General features: G+C 49.7%; 1 protein-coding gene across 6 annotated transcripts in view; it reads left to right on the forward strand.

Annotated features, from left to right (window-relative positions):
• Positions 1 to 10,179: 10,179 nt before the first annotated feature.
• Positions 10,180 to 26,256, forward strand: part of RAP1GAP2 (RAP1 GTPase activating protein 2) — a 216,363-nt gene continuing 200,286 nt past the window's right edge. For 2 of the 6 annotated variants that reach the window (XM_082443470.1, XM_082443476.1), the window contains exons 1-2: positions 10,180 to 10,292; positions 20,458 to 20,574. In XM_082443470.1, coding sequence (XP_082299596.1) covers positions 10,243 to 10,292; positions 20,458 to 20,574 — 167 coding nt within the window. In that variant the 5' untranslated portion in view covers positions 10,180 to 10,242. Of the gene's footprint in view, positions 10,293 to 20,457; positions 20,575 to 25,242; positions 25,396 to 26,256 lie in introns of those variants that run through there. The other 4 variants (XM_082443475.1, XM_082443477.1, XM_082443480.1 and 1 more) reach the window with 3 other exon arrangements.

Below are 26,256 nucleotides of genomic sequence, written 5' to 3' on the forward strand. Positions count from 1 at the left end.
AGTGGTTACGACTCTGCACTTGCACTGCAGGGGGCCCAGGTTCGATCCCTGGTCGGGGAACTGAGATCCCGAAAGCTGTGCAGCCAAGTTAAAAAAAACAAAGAAAGAGAAACATCAGTGCACAGGTAATAATACCTATAAAATAACAATAAATGGCTGGCACTGCTCTTAGCATTTTATGTATATTAACTCATTTATTTATTTACTTATTATTATTTTTTTTGGCTGCGCGGTTTGCGGGATCTTAATTCCCTGACCAGGGATTGAATCCGGGCCCTCTGCAGTGACAGCACCCAGTCCTAACCACTGAACCACCAGGGAACTTCCTAACTCATTTATCTTTACAACAACCCTGCATTGAAGGTCCTATTAGTATATCCACTCCATAGATGAGGAAGCAGAGGCTCAGAGAGGTTAAGCAGTTTGCCCAACATATACGACTACAGTGCCTGGCAACTAGGATCTCTCCACTGGGTGCTCACTGTGGCATTCAAGGCCCTTCACAATCTAAACACAGTGCACATTTGCAGTCTGAACTCCTCTTTCAGATTCTACCACTTGCTGCTAACCGTGGACATCCCCTCACTATCCCCCACCCTATCTCTGTCTTCTGAAACCTGACCCATCCTTCAAGGCCCTACTCAGATGCTACCTTTCCCATGAAGCCTTCCCTGGCCCACCATGCTGGGAAGACTCTCTCCTGCCTTTGTGTTCCCCAGGCATTCTGCCTTGTATCATATTATGCTGTGTGTGTGTGTGCACGCCCCCCGTGTGTGCGTGTGTGCAAACCTGGCTCTAAGCCATAAGCTTCCTGAGGGCAGGGCCTCACCAGGCCAAGTCAGTGCACGTATTAAAAAATAATTACTCCCCCCCTCCAACCTCCCCAAGTCCTTGGCTCTCCTGGGGACTTGCGTTGGGAACAAAAAGTCAGTCCTTGACAAATGTCTGGGACTTTCTGCCAGGTGGGGTCACTTGGCCAGTTGTGGAGCCACAGTTCTCTGGTGGTCTTGTGGTCTTCTCCACTCTGGGGCCCCTCATCCCCCAATACCTCTAGGCTATGGCTCCCCTCTCTACTGAAGATCCCAGGACCCCCAACCTCAGTGGAGCTGAAGATCCAGGGACACGGGGAGTGGGATGTATGGGGAAACTGGAGCCCCCGCCCCCTTCAGTCTTAATGTTCTGCCCTGATTATGCCTCGAATATGACTCCCAGAGAAGGCAGGGGGGGATGTGGAGACGAAGGAGGACGGCGAAGAGAGGTACCTAGGGAGGACAGGGGAAGGCAGGCAGAAGGAAAGATACGCGTGGTGGGAGATGGCAGGAGGTGGCGGTGGCTCGACCTCGGGCCGCTCTGGACTCTTCGCCAGGGCCAGGAAGGGCCCGAGTCTGGGCGGCGGAGGACAACTTCTGCCAGCAGCCCGCGGGTCCTGTCCGTCTCCCGCGCTGCGGTGCGCAGCCCCGCGCCAGCCCTCCCGGGGGAGCTGGAGCCCGGGTCGTGCGGTTCCCCACCCGGGGCTACCCGGGCGCCCACCCCCACGCCCACCGGCCTCCTCACCTTCGGGACCTGAGGGAGCGACGGGCCAGCGGAGCCCTGAGTCCGGGCCGGGCTGCGTGGGGGGAGGCGCTGCTCTTCCCCGCGCTAGCTGCGCCCGGGGTTCCGCAGCGCCCGCCCGGGCTGTGGCGCCATCAGCTACTGCGAGGCTGCGGGGCGGTCGGGCCGGGGCTCCGGGGGGCTCCCGGGCGCCGAGGGGGGTCCGGGGCGGGCTCCAGGCGTAAACACCCAGCAACGTGACCGGAACTGGCGAACGAGCAGTAGGGGGGAAGGGGGGGGCGGGAGAGATAAGGGGGGAGGGGAGGGACCTGGGACTGGCGAGGAGGGGCCGTGGGCGGGGCGGGGGGAGGGGAGGCTGGCTGAGCGCGGTCGGGGGAGGGGGAATCCCGGGAGTCCCGGAAGCCCCGGGAGCCAGGCCTAAGGACCCCGGCGGGCTGCCGAACTCGCGGAGCCGGCTTTGCCTGGAAGCTGGAAGGGAAACCCGGGGAAGCCGGTGGCCACTTGCAGAGCAAGGGCGCGGCGGGCGTATCAGCACCGCGGACAGCGCCCAGGCCCGCAGGCCGCGATCCGCTCCTCCCCTCTGCCCACCCCCTGGCGTAGAAACCAGAGACAGTGCCCCCCACTGGCCCAGGGAAGGGTTGGGGTTGGGGGGGGTGAGCTGCCCAGGGGTCAGAAAATCTACCCTGTGCCGCAGATCTGTCACTAGCTGTGTGACCTTGGGTGAGTCACATCACCTCTCTGGGCGGCAGTTAATAAGACATCCCCTTTCCCTCTATTTGAGGGGCCCAAAAGCCAAGAGAAGATCCTTTAAAAACCCTAACTAAAGTCCAGAACATTGGGGTTGATCCGTTTTCACTGTACAGGGGAGGCTTCTGGACCGGACTGCTTGGCTTCTAATTCTGGGTCTACCAATACCTTCCTCCTTCTCGGACCCCAGTCTCCTCATCTGTAAAATGGGGTAATGATGGTCTACACGGCTCATAAGGTCTTTGGGTTGTTGTGAGGTTTAAGTGAAATAATACATGTAAAGTACATACAACAGTGCTGAGTGCTCAGTAGGCATTCTTGCTGATGATGGCAAGGGACCAGGTGGCACTGAGTGAGTGGCAGCTGGTTCAGAGTTCCCTCTGGGTGAGTCATTTCCATCCCTGCCTTCAGGGACTGGAGGAAGGGGCTGAGGGACTTCAGACTAAAGAGCTGGTCTGGCTTTTCCCACTCTGTTGCCAGCCGAATACTTCCTTCCCTACCCTCCTAGGCCAAATATCCAGAGAAATCTTCTACCTTTGTCTCCAGAACTGGGAGACCTTTGCATGAGGGCCTTGGGGAAGGTTCCAACGACTCATCAAAGGTCATCCTGCCTTTTCTCTATGGATCCCTTTGCTCCCTTGTCCTTCCTAGTCAACTTTCAAATCTTAACTGGACTTGAGCGTCAATGGATAAAAGCTTTAGCTGCTCTTGGCAGATTCTCAAAAAATTGAAATTACTCTCTTAGTTGGCTTGACAGGCAGTGGGGTTTAAAGGCATCTCAAATCCCGCCCTGTGGTAACTCTAGCTTCTAGCTGTGCTGAAGGTAGCTCCTCTTCACTCCATCTCCCCTGAGGAAACCCCTGGGAGAGGAGCAGAAAGGCCAGCCCAGTGCTGCTGCTCCGTCCCTTGCTGTCCCTCCTGGGGCAGCATTCCTGGGCCATGTATTGTGTGTGTGTCTCCAGCAGGGCTATGGGTCTGATAAACCATTGATTTACCAGTTCTGGTGAACCAACCCCTCAATTTCATGAGATATTGGTAAGAAGGATGAAAGGTATGTTTTGTATCCCCAGAAGACATGTGGTATGAAGGACCTGAAAACCTGGTCTCTGGTCTGAGCTCTATTACTTACTAGTTAGGTAATTCTGGGGAAGTCTTAACCTCTCTGAGCTCCAGTTCCTCCTTAAAATAGTAAAAAAGGGAAAGCAACATTTACTCTGCCAACAGGATCATTGTGGGGTTGTCATGAGGTGAGAGTGAAAGGGTTTTGTAAAGTGCATGCAGATGGAATTGTTATAACCAGGACCCAAGTGTTTTTCTACTTGATCAGTATCAAGATGGATCCTTGAGGGACTTCTCTGGTGGCACAGTGGTTAAGAATCCGCCTGCCAATGCAGGGAACACGGGTTCAAGCCCCGGTCCGGGAAGATCCCACATGCTGCGGAGCAACTAAGCCTGTGCGCCACAACTACTGAGCCTGTGCTCTAGAGCCCGCGAGCCACAGCTACTAAGCCTGTGTGCCACAACTACCGAAGCCCGCATGCCTAGAGCCCGTGCTCCACAACAAGAGAAGCCACCACAATGAGAAGCCCGCACACCGCAACGAAGAGTAGCCCCCGGTCGCCGTAACTAGAGAAAGCCCGCGCACAGCAACAACGAAGACCCAATACAGCCAAAAATTAAAAAAAAAAAAAAAAAAAGAATCCGCCTTCCAGTGCAGGGGACGCAGGTTCGACCCCTGTTCGGGGAACTAAGACCCCACATGTCGCGGGGCAACTAAGCCTGCGCACCACAACTACTGAGCCCGTGCACCACAATGAAAAATCCCATATGCCGCAACTAAGACCCAACACAGCCAAAAAAAAAAAAAAAAAAAAGATGGATCCTGGGACTCTGGCTTTTCACCAGCTGAAGCAAACAGCTCCAGATGCCTGTCTGATGGGTGGCCCTGCCTGGTCATGGGGGGCTCCAGCCTTGCCACAAGAAGTGCTTCTGACAGAGTCCTGCACTGGGCCAAGCTCCCAGCTGGGCCTCTAGGGCTGTCCGTGGGACACCTGCAGGAAAAAATCCACATGTGAGACAACAAAAGATGTGCACAAAAGCATCCAAGGAATAACTGAAAATGATGAACCAGCAGAGCTAGGGCTTAAGCTTTTGGGCAAGGAGACTTTGAGGTGCTTCCTTGGAGGAGGTTAACAATCAGTCAACACACAGAGTACAGTCATATTGAGCAAAGCTGAGTGCATGGTCCTATACCTGACATTATGGGGAGACCCAGAGACATATTATGACATGGAGATTATGATATTGCGGATGATGATGTTGATAATAACACTTATTAAGCATGTTCTATATGCCAAGCCATCTACTAAATACTTAAAAAAAATCATATTTCTATTTTCAAAATTAAACTTGTAACCAAGTCAAAGAAAACTAAATTGTATAAAAAGTGTACATCAGGCCTCAAAAGTAACATTATTTTGAGCTGAGCACTTTACCCACATAATCTCATTGAAACTTCAGAGAAATCCTACTGGAAAGGTTTATTCCCATTTGTAGGTGGAGAAAATGAGGCTCAAGAGAGGTTAAGTTTGATACCACCCAGCTTGTAAGCAGCAGAGCCAGGATTCAAACTCCAGCCCGATCAAGGCCAGGGGTGGGGGACTTCCCTAGTGGCGCAGTGGTAAAGACTCTCTGCTCCCAATGCAGCGGGCTGGGGTTCGATCCCTGGTCAGGGAACTAGATCCCACATGCATGCCGCAACTAAGAGTTTGCATGCCACAACTAAGGAGCCCGCGTGCTGCAACTAAGACCTGGCGCAACCAAATAAATAAATAAATAAATAAAATAAAATTAGTGGGCTTAAAAAAAAAAAAAAGCCAGAGGTGGGCTCCATCAGGCCCCTCAGAGAGGAGGTGACTCCAGCGGTGGCAGAAGGCACCCACAGTGATAACAGCTCTGCATTGGTCGGTGTCCTGGCAGGGAACAATTAAAATCAATCATTTGAAGAGAGTTAAGGGACTGTCTACAAGGTTGTGGGGCAGAGTTTAAGAACAAAGGATAGGCAGAGATGTTACCATCCCTAGGCCTGGAGGGACAAGAGAAGGCAGTTATGAGAGTTCAGAGAGGATGGGTATGGGGAGAGGGCTACCTGGCAGGAGCTGTGGCTTTCCTTAAAATGAAGCATCTGACCCACAGGGACCTGGGAGGGAACTGAGGAATAAATATCCCAACCTCACTCTCCTTTTGCCTCCCCATCTCCTGCTGGCGCCTCCTCCAGCCAGTCCCAATCAGAAGCCAGAAGTTAAGGGAGTCCATTGACACTGCTTGCATAGGTTGACTTCCTGGGACACAAGCAGAGTAGAGAAAGGTGTGGAAAGGTTCTGGAGGAAGGAGATATCTGGCACAACCTTCCTCAACTTGGGCCCCATTTGCTGTTCTCTGCCAGGCTGCTGCCCACTGAATGCTCCAGCAATGGTGGACACCAAGATGCTCTAAACAGGGGGGCAGGTGACAGTGTTACAGGGATACCCTCTTTTCTTCAAAGACTCTGGCCATCTGTCCTGACCCCAAAAGACCACCCAATCTGGGTCCCTTGGGATGCTGTGGATAGAGGGATTGGGAGCTCTGGGACTGGAGACCCAACCAGAAGTTACTGTGGATAAGCCTTTTAGTCAGCTTACCTTAAGAATGAAAGATCAAACTAGGGCTAGGCTGCACTCTGCTCAGGGGTGAAATGGCTGATTTGGATAAAATGGTCCCTAAAATCTCAGCTCTGACTTTTGGAGTTTGAGATCATTCCTCAACCACTAGCATGGCAACAGGAATGAGCTGTGTGTGTGTGTGTGTGTGTGTGTGTGTGTGTGTGTGTGTGTACTAGGCCACAATTCAGCCTCAGACACATTCCCTCTGCCTCAGCCCTGCCCACATCCTCCTTCTAGGGCAGAGAGCTCAGACGCTCACCCGACAGACTTCATTGAAGGGATCCTGAGGGGTTCCACTGCCTGTGCCTGAAGTTCTTCCATTTCAGACCACTTTCCATGATCTTGGGCAGCTAGCTCCCCAATTCTTTCATGATCTGGTGTAACTGTGACCATTTTTTTCCTTAATTTTTCCCTAACTTTGTATTAGCTTTGCCACACGTAATTTTGCCTTAAACGTGCCACCTCCTTTAGCCAATTCTTTTAAATGTTGTGTTTTATTACAGAAGCATTAGAATTATACTTCAGAAAGGTTGGGAAATGCAGTAACAAAAATCCACCTGTAATCCTACTGCCCTAGTGCAACTAGTATTATTTTTGTGTATTATCTTCTAGTTTGTTCGTATGAATGATGATTTACATGGTCATCTTCATGGCCTATCTGCTTTTTTTTTTTTTTTGGCCATGCCACGCAATTTGTGGGATCTCAGTTCTCTGACCAGGGATTGAACCCAGGCCACAGCAGTGAAAGCCCAGAGTCCTAACCACTGGGCTACCAGGGAACTCCCTGGCATATCTGATTTTTTTACCCATATTATATCACAACTTTTTTCCCCCATGTTTCTGTGGAGTCTTCACAGTGCTTGCAGCCTCTTGAAGATAATTGGCTATTTGTGGCTGGCTGTTGTCTTTTATTTGTTTGAAATACATTATCATTTTTGAATAATTTAAAACATTTTTAAAGAAGATAAAGAGCTTGTAATCTCACCACCGAGATAGTACAGAATTATATACAGACTACGCAGACAATTCTTAAAAATACCTAAAAAAAAAAAGACATGCTTATACTTGTAAAAGTAAAAACTTCCTCATCCTCCAACTTCAACTTCTCTGCCCAAAGTTTTCCACCATTAACAAATTCTGTGTATACGTACACACACACACTTTTTTTTTCATTTTTAAGGTACTGACATCATATAGCACCACACCCTGTTCTGTTTTGTGTTTTTTTTTTTCCACTTGTATGTTGGAAATCTTGTAAAAATCATTAAATGTTTTCATTCACCAATCGATGCCTATGTATCAAAATTAAATTTTTTTCCCCCACATTATTCATTGTAGAAAGCTTAGGAATTTTTGATAAGTAAAGATATAAAAACAAAATTGCCCACTTATACCTTCCGGTCATAACAAATCCTAACATTCGGCATTAAAAAATTTTATTATATAAAATCTTAATTATGTATAATTTAAACATCTTATTTTGTAGTCTGCTTTTTGGCTTGGCAATATAGCATGAACATTTTTCTCCTGCTGCAGAGTGTTGTTGCACTGTATTGATAAACTACAATGTACTCTATCCATTTTCATAGTTTGATAATTAGATTGTTTCTATTTTTTAATGTTAAAAACAGCCATGTGGTGAATATCTTGGTAGCTTAATCATTTGAAAGGTGACTTTTATTGTCTTTTTTCTTATTGCACATAATGTTTATTTAGAAAAATTAGAATATATGGATAAGAAAAACTATAAAATAAAAATCACTATAACTTCACCTACCCAGAGATAAATCACTTTTTACATATGTTCCTATAGTTCTTCCAGATTTTTCTACAAATATCTCTTGGCAACAAGAGAAGCCACGGCATGAGAAGCCCACGCACCGCAATGAAGAGTAGCCCCCGCTCACCGCAAGTAGAGAAAGCCTGCGTGCAGCAACAAAGACCCAACACAGCCAAAAACAAATAAATAAATATATTTTTAAAAAGTGTTCTATTATCTATTTATATTTCTTCTGTGAATTGTTTGTTCACGTTCTTTGCCCATTTCTCTATTGGAGCATTTATCATTTCTTATTTCTTTATACTAAAAACTTTCAACATTTAAATTTTTTATTGTAGAAAAATGTGCATAACATAGAATTTGCTATTGTAACTATTTTTAAGTGTACCATTTAATGGCATTAAATACATTCACATTGCTGTGCAGCCATCACCACTATCCATTTCTAGAATTCTTTTCATCTTGCAAAGCTGAAATGCTGTGTCCATTAAACAGTAACTGCCTACTCTTCCCTCCCCACCCGCAGAACCTTGGCAACCATGATTCTACTTTCTGTCTCTATAAATATAACTACTCTAGGAACCTCATATAAGTGAAATCATACAGTATTGTTCTTTTGTGACTTGCTTATTTCACTTAGCATAATATCTTCAAGGTTCATCCATGTTGTAGCACGTGTCAGAATTTCCTTCCTTTTTTTTTTTTCCTTCCTTTTTAAGGCTGAATAATATTCCATCATATGTGTAGACCACATTTTGCTTATCCATTAATCCATCCATGGATACTTGGGTTGCTTCTACTCCTTTGCTATTGTGAATACCACTGCTATGAATATGGACGTTCAAATACAGGCATATATTTTTTAAACCAGTTTGACATTTGCCTTTTAATTTTGCTTATTGTGCTTTTGTGATGTGCTAAGTTTAAATATTTTTATTTTAGTCAAATCCATTAATCTCTTCCTGTATGGCTTCTGCCATTGATGCCAAGCTTAAAACAATCCATCCCCATTTTAATATCACAATACTTACCTATGTATTTTTTTTACTCCTTTATACATATATTTATACACTTACATTTATAGTTCATCTGAAATACATCTTGTGATGTGAAATAGAGGCCTTGCTTTTTTTTTCCCCCTGTAAATGGCTAATTGTCGCATCACCATATCCATCACTAATTTGAAATACATATATTACACATACACACATGTGGGGATGTTTTCAGACCTTCTATTCTGTTTCCTTGGTTTCCTTGTTAATTATGTTGGGGAAGCTTAAAGAAAGGATACTCAGAGGCAATTGCTAGCCTCATGCTAGACACTATATTTAAAGGTCAAAGGCGAGCTGCCAACCTATCTTGTCTGTATCTCTTTCTCTGTTTTCTTTTACATGATGCCTCTGTACTGGTTAAGTTCTTCATTCCCTGTTGCTTCCTGTCAGTTCTTTAGCTGAGACCTAGTGGAAAGCTCAGATGAGGATTCTCAGGATTTATGTAATCTTGATTTTTGTTGCACCCTGGGGAAGGTGCCTATGGATATAGCGACACATGTCAGTAGCTGGAAACTTTTCCAGTGCTCCTGAGCATGGGTCCACCATCCCTAAGGGGAAGATAAGCTCCCAGGGGCTCTACACCGGGAGCCAGATTTTCTCCTCTCTGCAGAAGTTTCCCTCCTGCAAAGCATGTGTATTGTCCTGATATGAGAGGCAGGTGAATTGCACTGTTCAATGTACAGACAATCTCTGTGTTTATAAACGTTTCTAAAACTCAGCTCCTTCAAACCAGGCTCCCAGGACGCTGTGGGCCATGTTGGTCTCTGCTCAACTCACACTAACGTTCTGGGGTGAAAGTAGTTTGAAGGCCTGGGTGGAGCTGATCCTAGGGTCAGGCAGCGTGCTGGACCAAAGCCATACTGTTTTAATTACTGTTACCTTAAAATAGATCAATAATCTGTAAGACGCATCTGTAAAGCATTTATAGTAGTTTAATTATTTTTATGCATAACTGTCTGGGTAGATGGAACAGGTGTCATAAGGAAGTAAGGCACAGCGGAATTAAGTGAATACTCTCGAGTCACTCAGCAAGTCAGGTTTCCGTCACAGTCGGATTTGGAGAACCTGACTCCTCGCCCCGTGCTCCACAGAAAGCCCGCTCTGCTGCGCCGCTGGGCAGGCGGGGCGTGGGTGAAGGCAGCGACGCGGACAGCCTGCGGTCTCGCCGCCGCGGCAAGGAGCGCGGTGACCCAGCCCCGGCCGGCTCCAGGGGCGGGGCCGGCGGCCGCCCTGGGGGTGGGGGATGCGCGCTGCCGGCCGCACCGCCTGGGCTCTGGCCGAGTCGCCTCGCGCCCGCCCCGCCCGCCGGACCCGCGCCGCGGAGCGCGCCCTCGGCACTGGCCTGCGGCAGCCGGAGCCGCCTCCACCGTGCGGCCCGCGGCGGAGAGGGAGTTGGCGCCGGCCGGGAGGCATGGCGGGTCGCCGGGCGCCGGGGGAGAAGCGCTGGCAGCTGGTGCGCTGGTGAGTGAGCACCGGGGGGCACGGGGCCTGGTGCGGGCGCGAACCCGCGCGCCCCGCGTGCTGAGGCTGGGCCGGGCGCGGGAAGAAGCGGGGGCGCTGGCCCGAAGTTTCTTCTCGAGCGGAGGCAGCGGGGCCGGGTTTAACGAGAGGCGCTGCGCTACCTGGTCATCCCCATCCGGCGTCTCCGAGCTTGGTCTTTGCGGTTCTCCAGAGCGAGCGTCGCCGGGACCCTGGACCGTGTTCCTGACGTCAGGCTTTGGAGGGACCCCGGTCCTCCTTACAGACGCGTTGCGGGGTTTCCTCACTTTCCTCCCCGCGCCTTAGCTCTCTTTGTGCAGTGGGGCTCCCCCTCCTACCCTCATTCCTTCTGCTGCTCGGGGTCGGGCCACGGACTGGGCCCCGCCCAAGAGGGCACGACCTACAATTCTCATCTCTCCTGTTCAAGGAGGTGCTTCAGTTCACCTACACGCGGACCGGTGGTTGTGGGCACTTGGGGGATAGGGTGTTTGAGAAGGGGAGCCTAGGAAGGGAAGGAAGAGGTCCCCGTGTAGGTGGGTGGTTGCGTCTACCCTCACCGAGTCCTGCCCAGGCTGGGAAATCAGAGCCTGCTGGTGTCAGGTCTCGAGACTGCAGGCCAAGAGGGTTTCAGACGCATCGCAAAGGGGTTGGGCGCATGTCCTCGTTGTCCGAATGTTCAGGGCTGGGTTGGGCCCATGTCCCCGTTGTCCAAATGTTCAGGGCCGTTTCAACCAGGGGCCTGACCTCTGCTTGGCGGAACTTAGAATGCAGGGCAGCCTGCTCAGCCCACTCCTGCCCTGGAAGGACTCCAAGAATGTCTGGCTGGGACCCCTCCCCATCGCAAATCATCCCACCCAAACCAGGGCCAGGAGCATCTTTGAAGTAGCATTCCGGAACACTTCTCACCAGGTACATTCTGTAGCCTGAATACAAAGAACAACAATAATATCGTTAATAATAGCAACCTGACTTCCAGAGCACTTCCTACTGGCTCTACCATAATCAGGCATTGATTCAGTTACTCTTCACAGTGATACTCAGGGGAAGGCATTAGCACCCCCCTCTTTCAGATGAGGAAACTGAGGCTCAAGAAGGAAAGTGGTTAATCAATGTCACCCAGCAAGCAAGTGACAGAGTCAGGGTTTGAACTCAGGGCTTCCCCAGGGGCTTAACTCCTCCTGTGTTTTGCTTCATATTTCCTGAACACAGGGCCTGGCTGCCCATTCAAGTTCACATTGTCAAAAAAATCTCAACATGTCAGAGCAGGAGAGGGGTCAATGGGTCAGCCTGCTTAGCCCATCCCGCCTTTCAAGGGTTCCAGGAATCAAAGTCCAAATAATCAAAATTATTATTTAGCAGTGGAGCTACTCTTCAGATGAAACCTCAGTACATAAATCAGATAAAAGTAGAGTTAATCTGTTTGAAGATCTGGTGGGGAGTGGGCAGTTACTTAGTGCCCTCTCCCTGGAAAGGAGGCACCACCCTAGGACCCCGGAACTTCCCAGATCACTTTGTGCAGTTTGATTCCTTCCCTCACTTCATGGAGGAGGAAACAGGAAGAGTTTTAAAGGGGCAGAGCTTGGATTCCTGCTCTGACTCTCTCTGCCCTGATGCCTGTCTGGGTTGGATCTTGGGCTGAACCTGATGAAGCATAAATCACTATTAGTACCCTAATGAGGTTTTTAAAAAAAATTTTATTTGTTTCTTATTATTTATTTTATTTATTTACTTTGGCTGCACCGGGTCTTAGTTGCGGCACGCGGGATCTTCATGGCATGTGGGATCTTTCTTTTTTTTTTTAGTCATGGCAGGTGGACTTCTTAGCTGTGGCATGCATGCAGGATCTAGTTTCCTGACCAGGGATCGAACCTGGCCCCCCTGCATTGGGAGTGCGGAGTCTTACCCATTGGACCACCAGGGAAGTCGCTAGAACCCTAATATAGGTTTTAGGTCACCTTTCACTCCTGGGTAAAAAAGCCCATTGCTCTGAGAAGGTCCTGAAGACGTGACTTGAGTGATCAGACAGCCTGGCAGGGAGCACTCTTTTATTTTTTTAAAATAAATTTATTTATTTATTTATTTTTGACTGCGTTGGGTCCTCCGTTGCTGCGCGTAGGCCTTCTTTAATTGCGGTGGGCAGGGGCTACTTTTCCTTGTGGTGCGCAGGCTTCTCATTGCAGTGGCTTCTCTTGTTCTGGAGCACAGGCTCTAGGCGAGTGGGCTTCAGTAGTCGTGGCACGCAGGCTCAGTAGTTGTGGCGCACAGGCTTAGTTGCTCTGTGGCATGTGGGATCTTCCCAGACCAGGGTTCAAACCCGTGTCCCCTGCATTGGCAGGCAGATTCTTAACCACTGCGCCGCCAGGGAAGCCCTGGCAGGGAGCACTCTTGAAGGCAAGACACCTTCTGAACTCCATGGCACACTCCCAACATGATCAGCCTTGGCCCCTGCTTCCAGGATTTCAGATTGAGTCAGTTTTCTCAATTCAAATTGGCTTAAGAGAAAAAGGGAGTTTACTGGTTTATGTAACTGGAAACACCAAGAACCCTCCATGTTTCAGGCAAAACTGGATTCAAGTGCTCAAATAATGTCACCAAATAATGCCCTACTCTCTCTGTCCTTTCTCTTTCCTCTGTTCCCTTTTTATTCCCTTGTGGAAGTGCGGTGGCTCTCAGGAGCTGCAGGCAACCCTCCAGATGACTAACCCTCCTGGAAAGACAGCTTCCCTTTCTCAGCGGTTCTAGTAGAAGTTTCAGAATGTCATCCCATTGGCCTGTTTTGGGTCACATGGCCATCCTTCAGCCAATCACCATGGCAAGGGGGATGGACTGCTCGTATTGGCCAGGCTGGGTCATGCGCTCATCCTGGGAACTGGGGGCTGGGGTTAGCTCCACCCAAACAACAAAATTTTGAGTGGGAGAGAGGGTGGTGAATACTCATTGGGCAACAAATATGTCTGATGTCTACTTACTCTTTTAGAGCAGCTCTTGCTTTGGAGGCTTCTCCTCCAAACTCTCCATAAAGTACCAAAAACTAAATTAGAATTTGGTTGGGTTCTTTAGCTCAAGTTATTAGATATGTATGACTTTTTAGCTTCTGATTATTTCTGAGGGCCTGTTGCCCAGTTTCTGATGGTGGGGCTTCAGATCTGGGAGAAGGAACTGACAGAGGCTAGAGGCTAAGGCTGTGTGAGTACTTGAAAAACATTGCAAAGTGCTCTGGCAACATTCTTTTTACTGACTGTAAAGTATTCCATTCTAAGTTGAACCATAATTTCTTTGTCTAGCCTCTACTGATGACCTTTTAGGGAATATTTTTATATTATAAACATCACTGCAGTGAACTTATACCCATGCAAACATGTGCAAAGATAATGGTTGGATATATTCCCCAAAGTGAAATTGCAGAGTGAAAGCACATGCACATTGTGAAAGATACTGCCAACTTGATCACCAAAGAAATTGTACTATTTTATATTATCTCCAGTGATGTGTAAGTTGCCACAATTTTGCTCACACTGACAATTAACAAACTTTTAAATCTTGGCCCATGTCACTGGTGAAAAATGGTCTCTCATTGTTGTTTTAATTTTTATTTCTTATATAAGTTGATTTTTTTATGTTTGTTGGTCATTTGTGTTTCTCTTTTTGTAAACTCCTGATTTGCTTCCTTTGTCCTGTTTTCCCTGTTGATTTGCTCATTTTATATATATATATATTTTCATATTAATCTGCAAAAACTCTTTATACTCTTTATCATGGAGATGTCTTTTTTATTTCTTAGTAAATTTTATATTTTAGAACCGTTTTATTTTTTTTAAGATTTTTTTTTTTTATGTGGACCATTTTAAAAGTCTTTATTGAATTTGTTACAGTGTTGCTTCTGGTTTTTTTTTTTTTTTATGTTTTGGTTTTTGGCCATGAGGCATATGGGATCTTAGCTCCCTGACCAGGGATCGAACCTGCACCCCCTGCATTGGAAGGCGAAGTCTTAACCACTGGACTGCCAGGGAAGTCCCTAGAACAGTTTTAGATTTACAGAAAAATTGAGAAGATAGTACAAAGAGTTCCCGTATACCTGACACCCAATTTCCCATATTATTAGCTTCTTACATTAGTATGGTACATTTGTTACAATAATGAACCAATGTTGATATATTATTTTGACCAAGTTCCATAGGTTATTTAGATTTCTTATGTCCTTTTTCTGTTATAGGGTCCCATCCAGATACCACATTGCATTTAGTAATTAACGTAATTCCTCTTCTCGGCTGTGACAGTTTCCTGGACTTTCCTTGTTTTTGATGACTTTGAAAGTTTTAAGGAGTACTGGTCATATTTTGTAGAATGTGCCTCAATGGGGATTTGTCTGATGTTTTTCTCATTATTAGATTGGGGTTATGAGTTTTGGGGGAAAAAGACCACGAGGATAGAGTGCCATTTTCATGCATCATATCAAGGATACATACTACCAACATAGCTTATCAATGTTGATGTTGACTTTGATCACCTGGCTGAGGTAGTATTTGTCAGTCTTCTCCACTGTAAAGTTGCTCCCCTTCCCCTTTCTATAGTGTGTACTCTTTGGAAGGAAGTTACTCTGTGAAGCCCATGTCTAAGTAGAGTGGAGTTATGGTTCACCTCTTTGAGGGCAGAGTGTTTACATATATTGTTTGGAATTCTTCTGCACCCGAGATTTGTCTCTTTCCTCCCCATTTATTTAGTTATTCAATCATGTATTTATATCAGTATGCACTATTAGATATTTGTTTATTTTAACAACAGCTTTATTGGAAATCATGTGCCACACAACTTACCCAAAGTGTAAAATTCAGTGAGAATATATTCACAGGGTTGTGCAACTATCACCATAGTCAATTTTAGAACATTTTCATCATCCCCCAAAGAAATCCCATAACCTTCAGCAGTCCCTCTCCTCCATTTCCTCCCACCCCACTCTCCCCCAGCCTTAAGCAACCGCTAGTCTCCTTTCTCTCTCTATGGTTTTGTCTATTCTGGACATCATTTCATATAAATGGAATCCTACAGTATGTGGTCCTTTGTGACTGGCTTCTTTCACTTAGCAAAATGTTTTCAAGGTTCAGGTTTCAATGCCTGCCTGACCTTCCCCAAAAATAAGTGTAACCTGTAAAGTGCCTGACCCTTCTCTCTTTTGGTGATGGGTTGCATCCTCCTGGAGGTGTTGCCCACCTCCACAACTGGGGGACTCTTACTAAGAGCAGCTTCTACCCCACCCCCCCTTCTCATTCCTTTCAAAATGTCCCGGACTATGCCCAGGTCTTGATGCCTACTTTTCCAGGGATAATCTGAGAAGCTGGTTCTTGCTAAAGTTTTTTTTTTAATTTTTAAAAATTTTGGCTGCATTGGGTCTTCGTTGCTGTGCGCGGGCTTTCTCTAGTTGCGGCGAGCGGGGGCTACTCTTCGTTGCGGTGCGTGGACTTCTCATTGCGGTGGCTTCTCCTGTTGCAGAGCACGGGCTCTAGTCACAAGGGCTTCAGTAGTTGTGGCTCACGGGCTCTAGAGCACAGGCTCAGCAGTTGTGGTGCAGGGGCTTAGTTGCTCCGCGGCATGTGGGATCTTCCCGGACCAGGGCTCGAACCCGTGTCCCATGCATTGCCAGGCGGATTCTTAACCACTGTGCCACCAGGGAAGCCCCTTGCTAAAGTTTTAATGGCTGCTCGTGCCTTACAAGGTTGACCCTTTGCAGTATTTAATCTCCTTCTGTGTACTGTTCAATAGAATTTCAGGTACAAAACAGATTAATAGGGAAGATATTTGGGGATGGATGGTGTTCTGTTTTTCCTATATTTAATGAAGTGCAGTGCAGCAAATACACTAAGTTAACAAATTGGATTCATTAATGGAGATCATCTGTGTCAGAGCATTCTGTGGAAGAAACTGCCCAAGAACGTAGTGAGTTGATCACTGTGGCTGTTGTGATTTTTATGGAAACTGGCTCAGTCGAACAGGGTGCTGGGTGAGGGTGTGGCAGGGATTTCAGAGATGATCAGACACAGTCTTAGCACTCTAGCAGGGAGACAGACAGGCACATAAATAACTCACGCGGGCAGAGAGCGACGTTGTGATCAAGGATAAGCAAAGCATCCCTGGAACCTTGGAGCAACTTTGGATGCTGGCTGGGGGCGTGGGGACAGATTTTTAGAGGCAGTGTGGTTTGAGCAGTTGGGGTGGGGTAGGGCAAGATGCAGATGGAGGGAGGGCGGCTGAGATCTGAGCACAGCCTGAACAAAGGCTCCGAGGTAAGAAAAGGTGGGGCATCTTTGGAGAAGGACAAACAGATGGGGAATGCAGGGGTCTGTATGCGTGAATGTGGGCGGGGGTGGGGGGAGGCGTGTAACGGTGGGAAAGGCTGGCGGGGAGCAAAGTGGGGAAGAATTAGACCTCTCAGGTGAGCCGTTTGGAGGACGGTTGATACGTGGTGGGAAACCACGAACCTTTTTGGGCCGGGGAGGAGCTGACAAGATCTGTGTTGGGAAGTGAGGGCTGGTATGGAGGAGGAAAGGATGTGTGTGTGCACGGAGGGGACTGGATGCCAGGGGCTGAAGGTGCAAAGAAGGCCTGCCTCTGTTGCTTCCTGCGTGTGTGACCTTGGACAAGTTCACTTCCGTCCCCTGAACCTCTTCTTCCTCATCTCTAAAATGGGTTCCACCGGTTCTGAGGGGTTTGATATGAAGCTTGGAGGAGAGAGTGCAGGGAGTGGGTTTGTCTGTCGTTGGTGAAGCAGGTAAAGCCAGTGACTGGTGAGGACTGATGAGGATGGTGGGGAGGAAAGGAGATAATGATGACCACGTGACAGAAGCTTCTCTGGCATTATCTCATTTAATCATCTTAACAGCCCTTCAGAGTGGGTGTTAATTAGTACTCCCATTTTACAGATGAGGATTCAGGGACTCACAGTGGAAAAATCACTCACCTGAAGCTGGGAAGTAGAATCCAGGTCAGGGTGCCTGCAAAGAGTGGAGGACAGTCCCCTCCACCTGCCTTGGGGAGATGGGAGTCGGGGAGAGGAGGGGTGGCTATGGCAAGGAGGGGGAGCGCATATTGAGGAGCCCAAGGATGGGGAAAGGCACAGAAACTCATCATCAGAATAGGATGGGATTAATCAGGGCAGGCTTCCTGGAGGAGACAAGTTTTGAGCGAGGTTTTATAGGACAGGAGTCATCTTGGGGCAGGAAGCAGGTCATGGAGGAAGGTCATGTCCCAAACTGAAGTCATAAAGTCATGATCTTCCTTCCCAAACTTGTCCTTGTCCAGCTTGAATGGCACTGCAGCCAGATGCCCGCACAAACCAGGAACTCAGGAACAACTTTGTTGCCTGTCTCCCCTTCACCCATGTCCAACCCATCCCCCGGACCAGTGGACACTACCTCCTTTGCTCCCTTGAGTCCTCCCATTTCTCTCCATCTCCAGCACTATCCCCTGTACAAACCAGCACTGTCCCACTTGGACCCCTGCAAGAACATCTAACCTGGCTACCTTGCTCTTTTCCACCAGGATGATCTTACTGAAATGCCCATCAGATCATATCGAAGAGAGTGAAGGGAGACAGGCGGGGACCAGATGCTTTGGTTTGGGAGACCACAGGAGCAATGAAAGCCCTCTGCCCTCCAGCAACGTGCATTCTGGGAAATCTCCTCCCCCAGCAAATAGCCTGTGCCCCATCGGGCAATATCAGAGCACCTGCACAATTTTTTCTTTCCATAGCACTTTATGCAGTTTGTAATTTCATACACAGGGACACACACACACACACAATTAAACATTTGGAATAATAGGTAATACCTCTCCTGTATAAAAAGACACACTGTTAAAAAGTCACTCCCCTATCCCCGCCATTCCCCCAGCTCTCCCTTACCCCCACCCAGGTAGCTACTTTTATTAGCTTCTGTGTCTCCAGAATTTCTACATATGAAGATAAGCAAATAGGAATTCCTACTTTCTTCTTTCCCCCTTTTTAAACATAAAGTACACATACTGCCCTTTCTGCACTTGATTTTTATTCTCTTAACAACATATCCTGGGGCTTCCCTGGTAGCACAGTGGTTAAGAATCCGCCTGCCAATGCAGGGGACATGGGTTCGAGCCCTGGTCTGGGAAGATCCCACATGCTGGGGAGCAACTAAGCCTGTGCGCCACAACTACTGAGCCTGCGCTCTAGAGCCGTGAGCCACAACTACTGAGCTCGTGTGCCACAACTACTGAAGCCCGCGCGCCTAGAGCCCACGCTCCGCAACAAGAGAAGCCACCGCAATGAGAAGCCCGCGCACTGCAATGAAGAGTAGCCCCCGCTTGCTGCAACTGGAGAAAGCCCGTGCGCAGCAACGAAGACCCAACGCAGCCAAAAATAAAAATAACTAAATAAATTTTTTTTTTAAAAGTGTTTTAGTTGAGGGCATTCTCTGTGTGCTATCATGCAAAGATCTCCAGGATACATTGTTTTTTTGTTTTTTTACATAAATTTATTTTATTTAATTTATTTATTTTTGGTTGCGTTGGGTCTTCGTTGCTGCGCGCGGGTTTTCTCCAGTTGCAGCAAGCGGGGGCTACTCTTCATTGCGGTGCACGGGCTTCTCACTGCGGTGGCTTCTCTTGTTGCGGAGCATGGGCTCTAGGCGTCCAGGCTTCAGTAGTAGTGGCACACAGGCTCAGTAGTTGTGGCGCACGGGCTTAGTTGCTCCCCGGCATGTGGGATCTTCCCAGACCAGGGCTCGAACCCTTGTCCCCTGCTTTGGCAGGCGGATTCTTAACCACTGCGCCACCAGGGAAGTCCCTAAAACACTTTTTATGTCTGCACACTGTTTTACTGTGTGGATGCACCGTAATTTATTTAACCGACCCCCTGCTGATGGGTGCTTGGGCCATTCCCTGTCTTTTGTCATTATAAACAGTGCCACGGATTACTTTGTCCAACATGCTAGAATCTGTAGGTAAATTCTCTGAAGGGGGATCGCTGGATCACAGAGGAATTACATGTATAATTTAGACAGATGTTGTCAGGCTATCCATCAGAGGGCTTATACCAATTGACAATCCCACTGGCAATGTATGAGAGGGCCTGTTTAAAATGATGTATTGTTCACGTGATTATTTGATGGCTTCTCTCCGCACAAAACTGTAAACTCCAGGATGGCAGGGATTATGTATCTTTTGCTCATTGTCATGGGCACTCAATAAATACTGAATTAATGGACAGATTTATGATTCTACCAGGAATGGGTGGCCAGGGTGGGTGAGATCCTTTCGTGTTCACCTTGCCCAGTCCAGCTTCCCCGATCCTTGCTCTGGGCTGATTGTCGATCCAGAGGGTGGCTGGGACCCTGTGAGTGACCCTTGAGGTTCTGGAAGATCTAATCCTGACATCTGACTCATGACCCCCACTCCAGAGCAGACTTTCTCCTGCTGTGAACTCAAGAAATCCAATGTCTCAGTCTTATAAAGGGCTTGGAGAATGGACCCTTGTCTGATGCTTGAATCCCCTGCCCAGCGTCTGCTTACATACCTCTGGTGACAGGGATCTCACTCCTTTCAAGTGACTCCTTTCAACTTGAGACAACTAACTTTTTAAAAATAAATTCATTTATTTTGTTTATTTATTTTTGGCTGCATTGGGTCTTCATTGCTGTGTGTGGGCTTTCTCTAGTTGCGGCGAGCGGGGGCTACTCTTTGTTGTGGTGCGCGGGCTTCTAATCGCGGTGGCTTCTCTTGTTGCGGAGCACGGACTCTAGGCGCATGGGCTTCAGTAGTTGTGGCGCACGGGCTTAGTTGCTCCCTGGCATGTGGGATCTTCCTGGATCAGGGATCGAACCCGTGTCTCCTGGCTTGGCAGGCAGATTCTTAACCACTGTGCCACCAGGGAAGTCCCAGACAACTAACTTGTAAAAAGTTTTTCCATCTATTGAGTTGAAACCTGCTCCCTGTAGCTGCCTCTTCTTCAGGGAATTTTAACTGCGGCTCTTTGGAAACAGGGCTTTCTGGCAGACGAGCAGGGGGTATATTTGGGGACAGGTACCTCTCATCTATCATTTTCTAGCAAGTAGGGCCAACTCCCAAAGGATCCTTGCAGAGCCCTGCCTGCCCACCTCCTCACTCTCTCCTGTCTTGCCTGCAGGTATGTGCAGGAAGGGCGGTTCCGAATTGAGGAGAGGACACTGACAGCCTTCCAATGGCTCTACAGCCCCCAGCAGCATCGCATCCTCAGCCGTGCTGACCTTGAGTCTCCCTCCAGGTAAGGGGACCCACTGCCCTTACTCTCATCCTTCCTCCAGGCCCCTCCAGTTGGTACTAATTATGCAGCCAGCCCCACACTGGTCCATAAACTCCCAGTGGGGAACCACGGCCCTCAGTGGCAGAGAGGCCTTCCAGGGTCTTTGAAAGAGTCTGTCAGTCGGGGTGCTTGAAAGAGTCTGTCAGCCGGGGTGCCTGTCCAGCCTAGAATGCGCTGAGTGATTTGAGGCAAGTCATTGCCTTTGCTTTCTCCTCCGTAAAATGGGTATGATCATATTTTCCTTGCCTTCTATCAGGAAGATCATGAATCTCAAGTGAAATGATGCCTGGAGATCATCAGCTGGTTCCTCTTATTTTATATTTTTGGCCACACCGCACGGCATGTGGGAATCTTAGTTGCTGGACCAGGGATAGAACCTGTGCCCCCTGCAGTGGAAGCGCAGAGTCTTAACCACTGGACTGCTAGGGAAGTCCCGCTGGTTCCTCTTTAAGAGGGACAGCGGCTGGCATGTTTGCTGGGCAGTCCCTGCTTTGACCTGGGTAGAGCCAGCCCTTCCTTTCTTGTCACTCTCCTCCGCCATGCCAGAGAACCCAGCTGGGATCCTGAGTCCAGGTGAGGGGCACCCAGCTTCCTGCTCCCAGGCTCCTTCCCGCCCACTCTTCCTCCACACTGTGGACAGACATGAGCCGTGTTGGCAGTCTCGATGGAGATGTCCCTGGGAGCCCTGCTGCTGCCACACCCCTTACCAAGGCTTCTGCTAGACCTGACCCAGGACCTTTCTTCCCACTTTCCCCATCAAAACTTCTTTGCACCAGTTTCTAAATTAGCAGGCCCCTTGAAGCCAAGAAAGAACAGGTCTTTCCTCCCAGGGGTGGAAAAGAAGAATGGAAGTGATGTCATTTGGGGGTACACCATGTGCTGGCCAGCAAGAGAACAGGGACAATGCTCTTACCGCATCTCCCCAAACCGGCCCCAGGAATAAGGTTCAGAGATGATGGGAGACTTCACCTACCCAGACATCTGCCAGGAGTCATGTTTAGCTAAGAGCAATGCATGTGCTCTCTCGTCTCAATGACGATTTCAGAAGGTACAGGAAGCAGTGAGGGGGACAGGTATTCTGGATCCAGTTCTCCCCAAAGAGGAAGAATTAATTGGATGATGATGTGATGTGACAGGAACCCTGGGAAAGGTGACTCAGGCCACCTGGGAACTCTTGATATTCAGGAGATGGGAGGTCAGACAAATGCCCTAAACTCTAGGGGGCAGATTTCAAATCATGCAGAGAAAAGACGGAAAAGGCGCTAGAGCTTGAGGCAAGAGTATCAGGAAGGGTGTGGCAATGTGATCCTGAATGTACAGTTGTGAATGCTTGCAGGGACAGAGAAGGAGGCTGTCCTGGGAACATGCTGGTGAAGCACAGACATGAAGGGCACATGGTCGGAATTAGTTTCAGGCAACGTGCAAAGCCCTATTGTGAGCCAAGCACCATCTGACGTAAAGCAGCTTCTTCCTCACCTCCTTTTCTTTCGTCAAAGCTCTCCACTACCTGACATTATCTTATTTGCCTATTTGTTCATTGCCTGTGGCTCCCCTGGAATGTGAGGTCCATGAGGGCAGGGCCTTTTCCCTCTTGCCCTCTTCTGTATCCCGAGGTCCTAGCCCAGAGAAGGAGCTCATTAATCAGGCACCAGGTGAAGGACAAATGAACATAATGCAGGCTCACCGGTAGGAAGGCTGGAAGGGAAGCTAGCTCCAAGACTGATGTGGGCCAGCTAGCTATACCCGCCCAAGATAACAGCCAGGGAAGAAGAGGAGGGTGGACCTCCTGCTCACGCAGGTGGCTTGAGGCTAACCTTTTTTGAGCCAAATAACAAGAATGCTCTTCAGAGTCACAGGAGCCCAGTTGAGTCCATGGCAGAGGGAAGCAATTATAAGATAGGAAGGATGCAGTCATTCAAAATAACTTCAGCTTTCATACCTGGGAAGGCTACCTCCCAGGAGACTTGAAGAGGAAGCTGCCATAGCTCCGTGACTCAGCACTCAAAAAATTAACTATTATTCTTATATCACAAAAGTTGTACTAACTTCTGTGTGTTTATTATGCGTCATGTTGTAAATGCTTTGCAGGCATAAATTGATTTAATCTTCATAACAATGCTATGGTCTAGGTACTGTACTCCCCATTTATCAGATGACAAAGCTGAGGCGCAGGGTAAGTGGCAGTGCTTGCAACCACTATGCGCACTGCCTCTCAGAGAATGAGGCATGTGCCCCAAAGTGGGAGATGGCGAAGGTAATTTTTATCATTGCAGAGAGGAAATAAGTCCACGAACCATAAATAAGTGAGCTTAGCATCATTCCTGGTCAGGTTTCAGAGTCTGTTATTAAAGAGATGGTTTGGGGGCACTTAGAAAAGAAAGAGATGGAGGACCAGCAGCAGTGAGTGAATTCCCTGGGAACCCATCCTGCTGGGGGAAGCTTATTTGCTTTTCTGATTAGTTTTCTAGACTAGAAGGTAGGTTGGGGGTGGTAAAGCAGGAGACAGTGGTTCTGAGTTTCAGCAAGAAATTGTTCTTTTCTTCCCATCAAAGCCTACAGGTGACACAGAGGAATGTGGGCTGGGGGAGGGCACAGCTAGGGAGGTTGACGAGTGGGCTGCTCTTGCTGAGTCTGCTCAGTGTGTTCATGAGGGACTTGGTGAGGGAGGATGTGGACAGCATGCCGGTGACATTGCCGATGGCAGGAGCCTGGGCACCATCCCAACGGACAAGATGGCACAGTTGGACCCGAAGTGCCCTGGAGGCTTGGAGTCCAGGTCCAAGTCTAGAAGGTACAGTTTAACCGAAATAAAGGAGAAGTCTATTTTGGCCTCCAATCTTGTCTGCACCTGGGCAGCAGGCTGAGGGGATCAGCTGTCTGAGAGGTTCCAGTTGACTAGAAGCTTGGGTATGGCCCCATGTTTTAAGAAAATGCTCGTGTCTTGGGGCTGCAGGAGCTCAGGGCAGAGTCCAGAGCTGAGGAGGAAAGTCCTGCTATTTTGTCTCAGACTAAGAGGAATGCTCTATCATTTCCTCATTTATTTTGTGGACAGAGATTGAGCACATTCTTCTGCTAATACCATGCCGATGTTACCCTTGAATGGCTGAGCAGGTTACATTTTGGGGTGATGGGCTAGGCTGCTGAAGGGACTCAGAGGGTGGGTTGGCCACCTGCCTTCCTTTTTGCTTTCCACCCTGCTCCAGGTCAGGCCCTGGGGTTATGATGCCTTGTCTTAAGGAAGACAAGGGTCCTGCCTCCATGGGACGCACATTCTAGTGGGAGAGACAGACTATAGACGCATAGACAAGAGAATATCTTGAGATGATCAGAGTGCTGAACAAACTGAAACAGAGCATCAGATAAAGAGTGACCAGTGGGTGTGTGGGGAGTTTGGAAGATGTGGATGGCCTCTCTGAGAAGGTGACGTTTGAGCTGAATCCTGAAGGACTCAGGGGGCAGACATATGGAGAAGCTGCTGGTGAGGGGTGTTGAATAAAGGCTGGGGAGGGGCACAGGAGATGGGAAGTGAAACAGCAGTTACAAGGCCCTACCTATGTTCCAGAAGCAGGAAGCTGTTGTGGCCAGAGCAGAGTGAGGCCATGGCCAGCAGATGGAAAGGATGCAGATTTCCATGCAATTAAATGAAGGGCTTTTTAACATGTAGAACTGCCCGAGTACAGCGTGGGCTGCCCCCTGAGGGAGTGGGCTTCCCATCACTGAGATGTGCAAGCCATATTCAGAGGCCGCCCTCCGTGGAGGTTAGGGAGGAAGACTCAAGCGTCTCAAAGGCTCCCTAGGGCACCCTTCCTGCCTTCAACCCCTTCAAGTTCAGGAGCACCCTTGGTTTGGCCAAAGCTGGGAGGATGGCTGTGCAGCGAATGAATGAAAGCTCCCGGCTGCCAGGTCGAAGGCGTTGCGGGGGGGGGGGAAGTTTCAAGGACTCTGGCAGTCCCTGAAACCTCCCACTTCCAAGTCCAGATAGCACTGAACCCCCTCTCCAGCCCCACCGCACGCAGAGCTGGCGAGAACCGCGGTGTCTTCCTCAATCCACCAGGAACCCGCAGATCTTTCCTCACCTCCGTTCCCCACCGGCCCGGGCCCCATCGTCCAGGAACTTCTGTGGGCCGGTGGGCTGTCCCCTCCTCCGCTCCCCTGGGTCCCTTGGGCGCGCCTGCCCCTCCCCGCTCCTTTGTTCCCGAGGAGCCGCCTCGGGCAGTCCCCTGGCGGCGGCGACGGGAGCATCCCGCGGGCGCCGCACCCCGCACTCGCCGTACCGGCCCCGCCTCCGCCCCCGCGCCCTCTCCTGCCGCTCGTGCCCGCCCCTCCGTCTCCCCCCCACTTTCCGGCAGCTACGCGGCTGCGGCGCGGGGTGAGTCGGGTGGGCACTGCCGGAACCGGGGCGCGGACCCAGGCGGCGGCGTCGCGGAGGGCGGCAGGAGGGCCCCGCCTCGGCCAGGCGCGGGCTTTCCCGCGGCGAGCGCGGCTCCGGCGGCTGGGGCGCGACTGCCAGGTGTGCGCGTGGCGGCGACGGCGGCGGGCAGGGGAAACCGCTTTGTGCCCGGCGAGCCGCGGCCGGGGTGCGCGCGTGCGCGCCGCGGTGACGGTGCGCGCGGCGGGGCGGGCGGCCAGGGCAGCCCGTCGCCGAGGAGGAGGGGGCTCGCCGCCGGATGGAGAAGGGGGACGCCGCCGCCGCGGGCACACGGGCCGAGAGAGCCGCCGCGACAGACTGTTGCCATTCCGTCCACGTCGAGGAGTGAGCCCCGGGCGCCGGCTTCACAGAAGGTCAGCGGATTCGGGGCTGGGTGGTAATCCCGTAGTCAGCAGGGATCAGGACGCGAGTCCTGGGTGGGTCTGAACCCAGGGTGGAATTGGGGTGTATGTTGTGAGTGCAAATGCAGGTGTTTGCAAAGAGAAATCTGCTCGTGTGGACGCGTGTGAGCCCTGCGCTGCGATTCCACGGAGCAGTTCAGCGTAGTGGGCTGTTTGGGAGGCGGGGTGACTGTCCTCAGACATCCCTACGGGTGGGTCATGGCGCACACACATCCTGTATGGAGTGTGTAGCTGACCGAGGTGGAGAAGCTGACCGAGGTGGAGCTCAGAGGTGGGGTGTTTACAGGTGGTGGTGAAAGGAAAAAGCCAGGACCCCCAGGAGGACCCTGTAGCTAGGCTGGGTTGGTTTGTTTTTTTCCGAAAGGACATAAACCCCACCCCATGCCCGCTCCAACCTGTGCCTGTTGCAGGGAGGGGAGCTAGGATGGTGGGGTGCTGTCTGAGAGGCCTTTGTGGACCTTTGGGGCCGGGCCAGGATCATCAGCCTGATGCTCATTTCTGGAGGCCCTGGGTGGATGAGCGTGGGGTGCCTGCCTTGGGTGGGGGTCCAGGGCACGCTGGGTGTCCTGACCTGGGAGCTGGTTGAGGAGGACATCCTTCTTTCTCCTCATTTGTTTTCTATAGCTCCTCTACACCCTTCTTAACAAACCAAAGGGCATTTATATGCAAGTGGGGTTTGGGCTCTGAATGTGGGGATCTGCCTCTGCTGAGTGGCCCCCATCGGAGCAGCCTCCATAGGGAATAATAGGGTTGTCCTGGGCTGGGCGCCAGGTCCCTCTGGTTCTTTTCATGCTTTGTGACCCTGGGGCTGTC

The sequence above is a fragment of the Balaenoptera physalus genome (assembly GCF_965194825.1).
Source record: "Balaenoptera physalus genome assembly, chromosome: 20".
Classification (NCBI taxonomy): domain Eukaryota; kingdom Metazoa; phylum Chordata; class Mammalia; order Artiodactyla; family Balaenopteridae; genus Balaenoptera; species Balaenoptera physalus.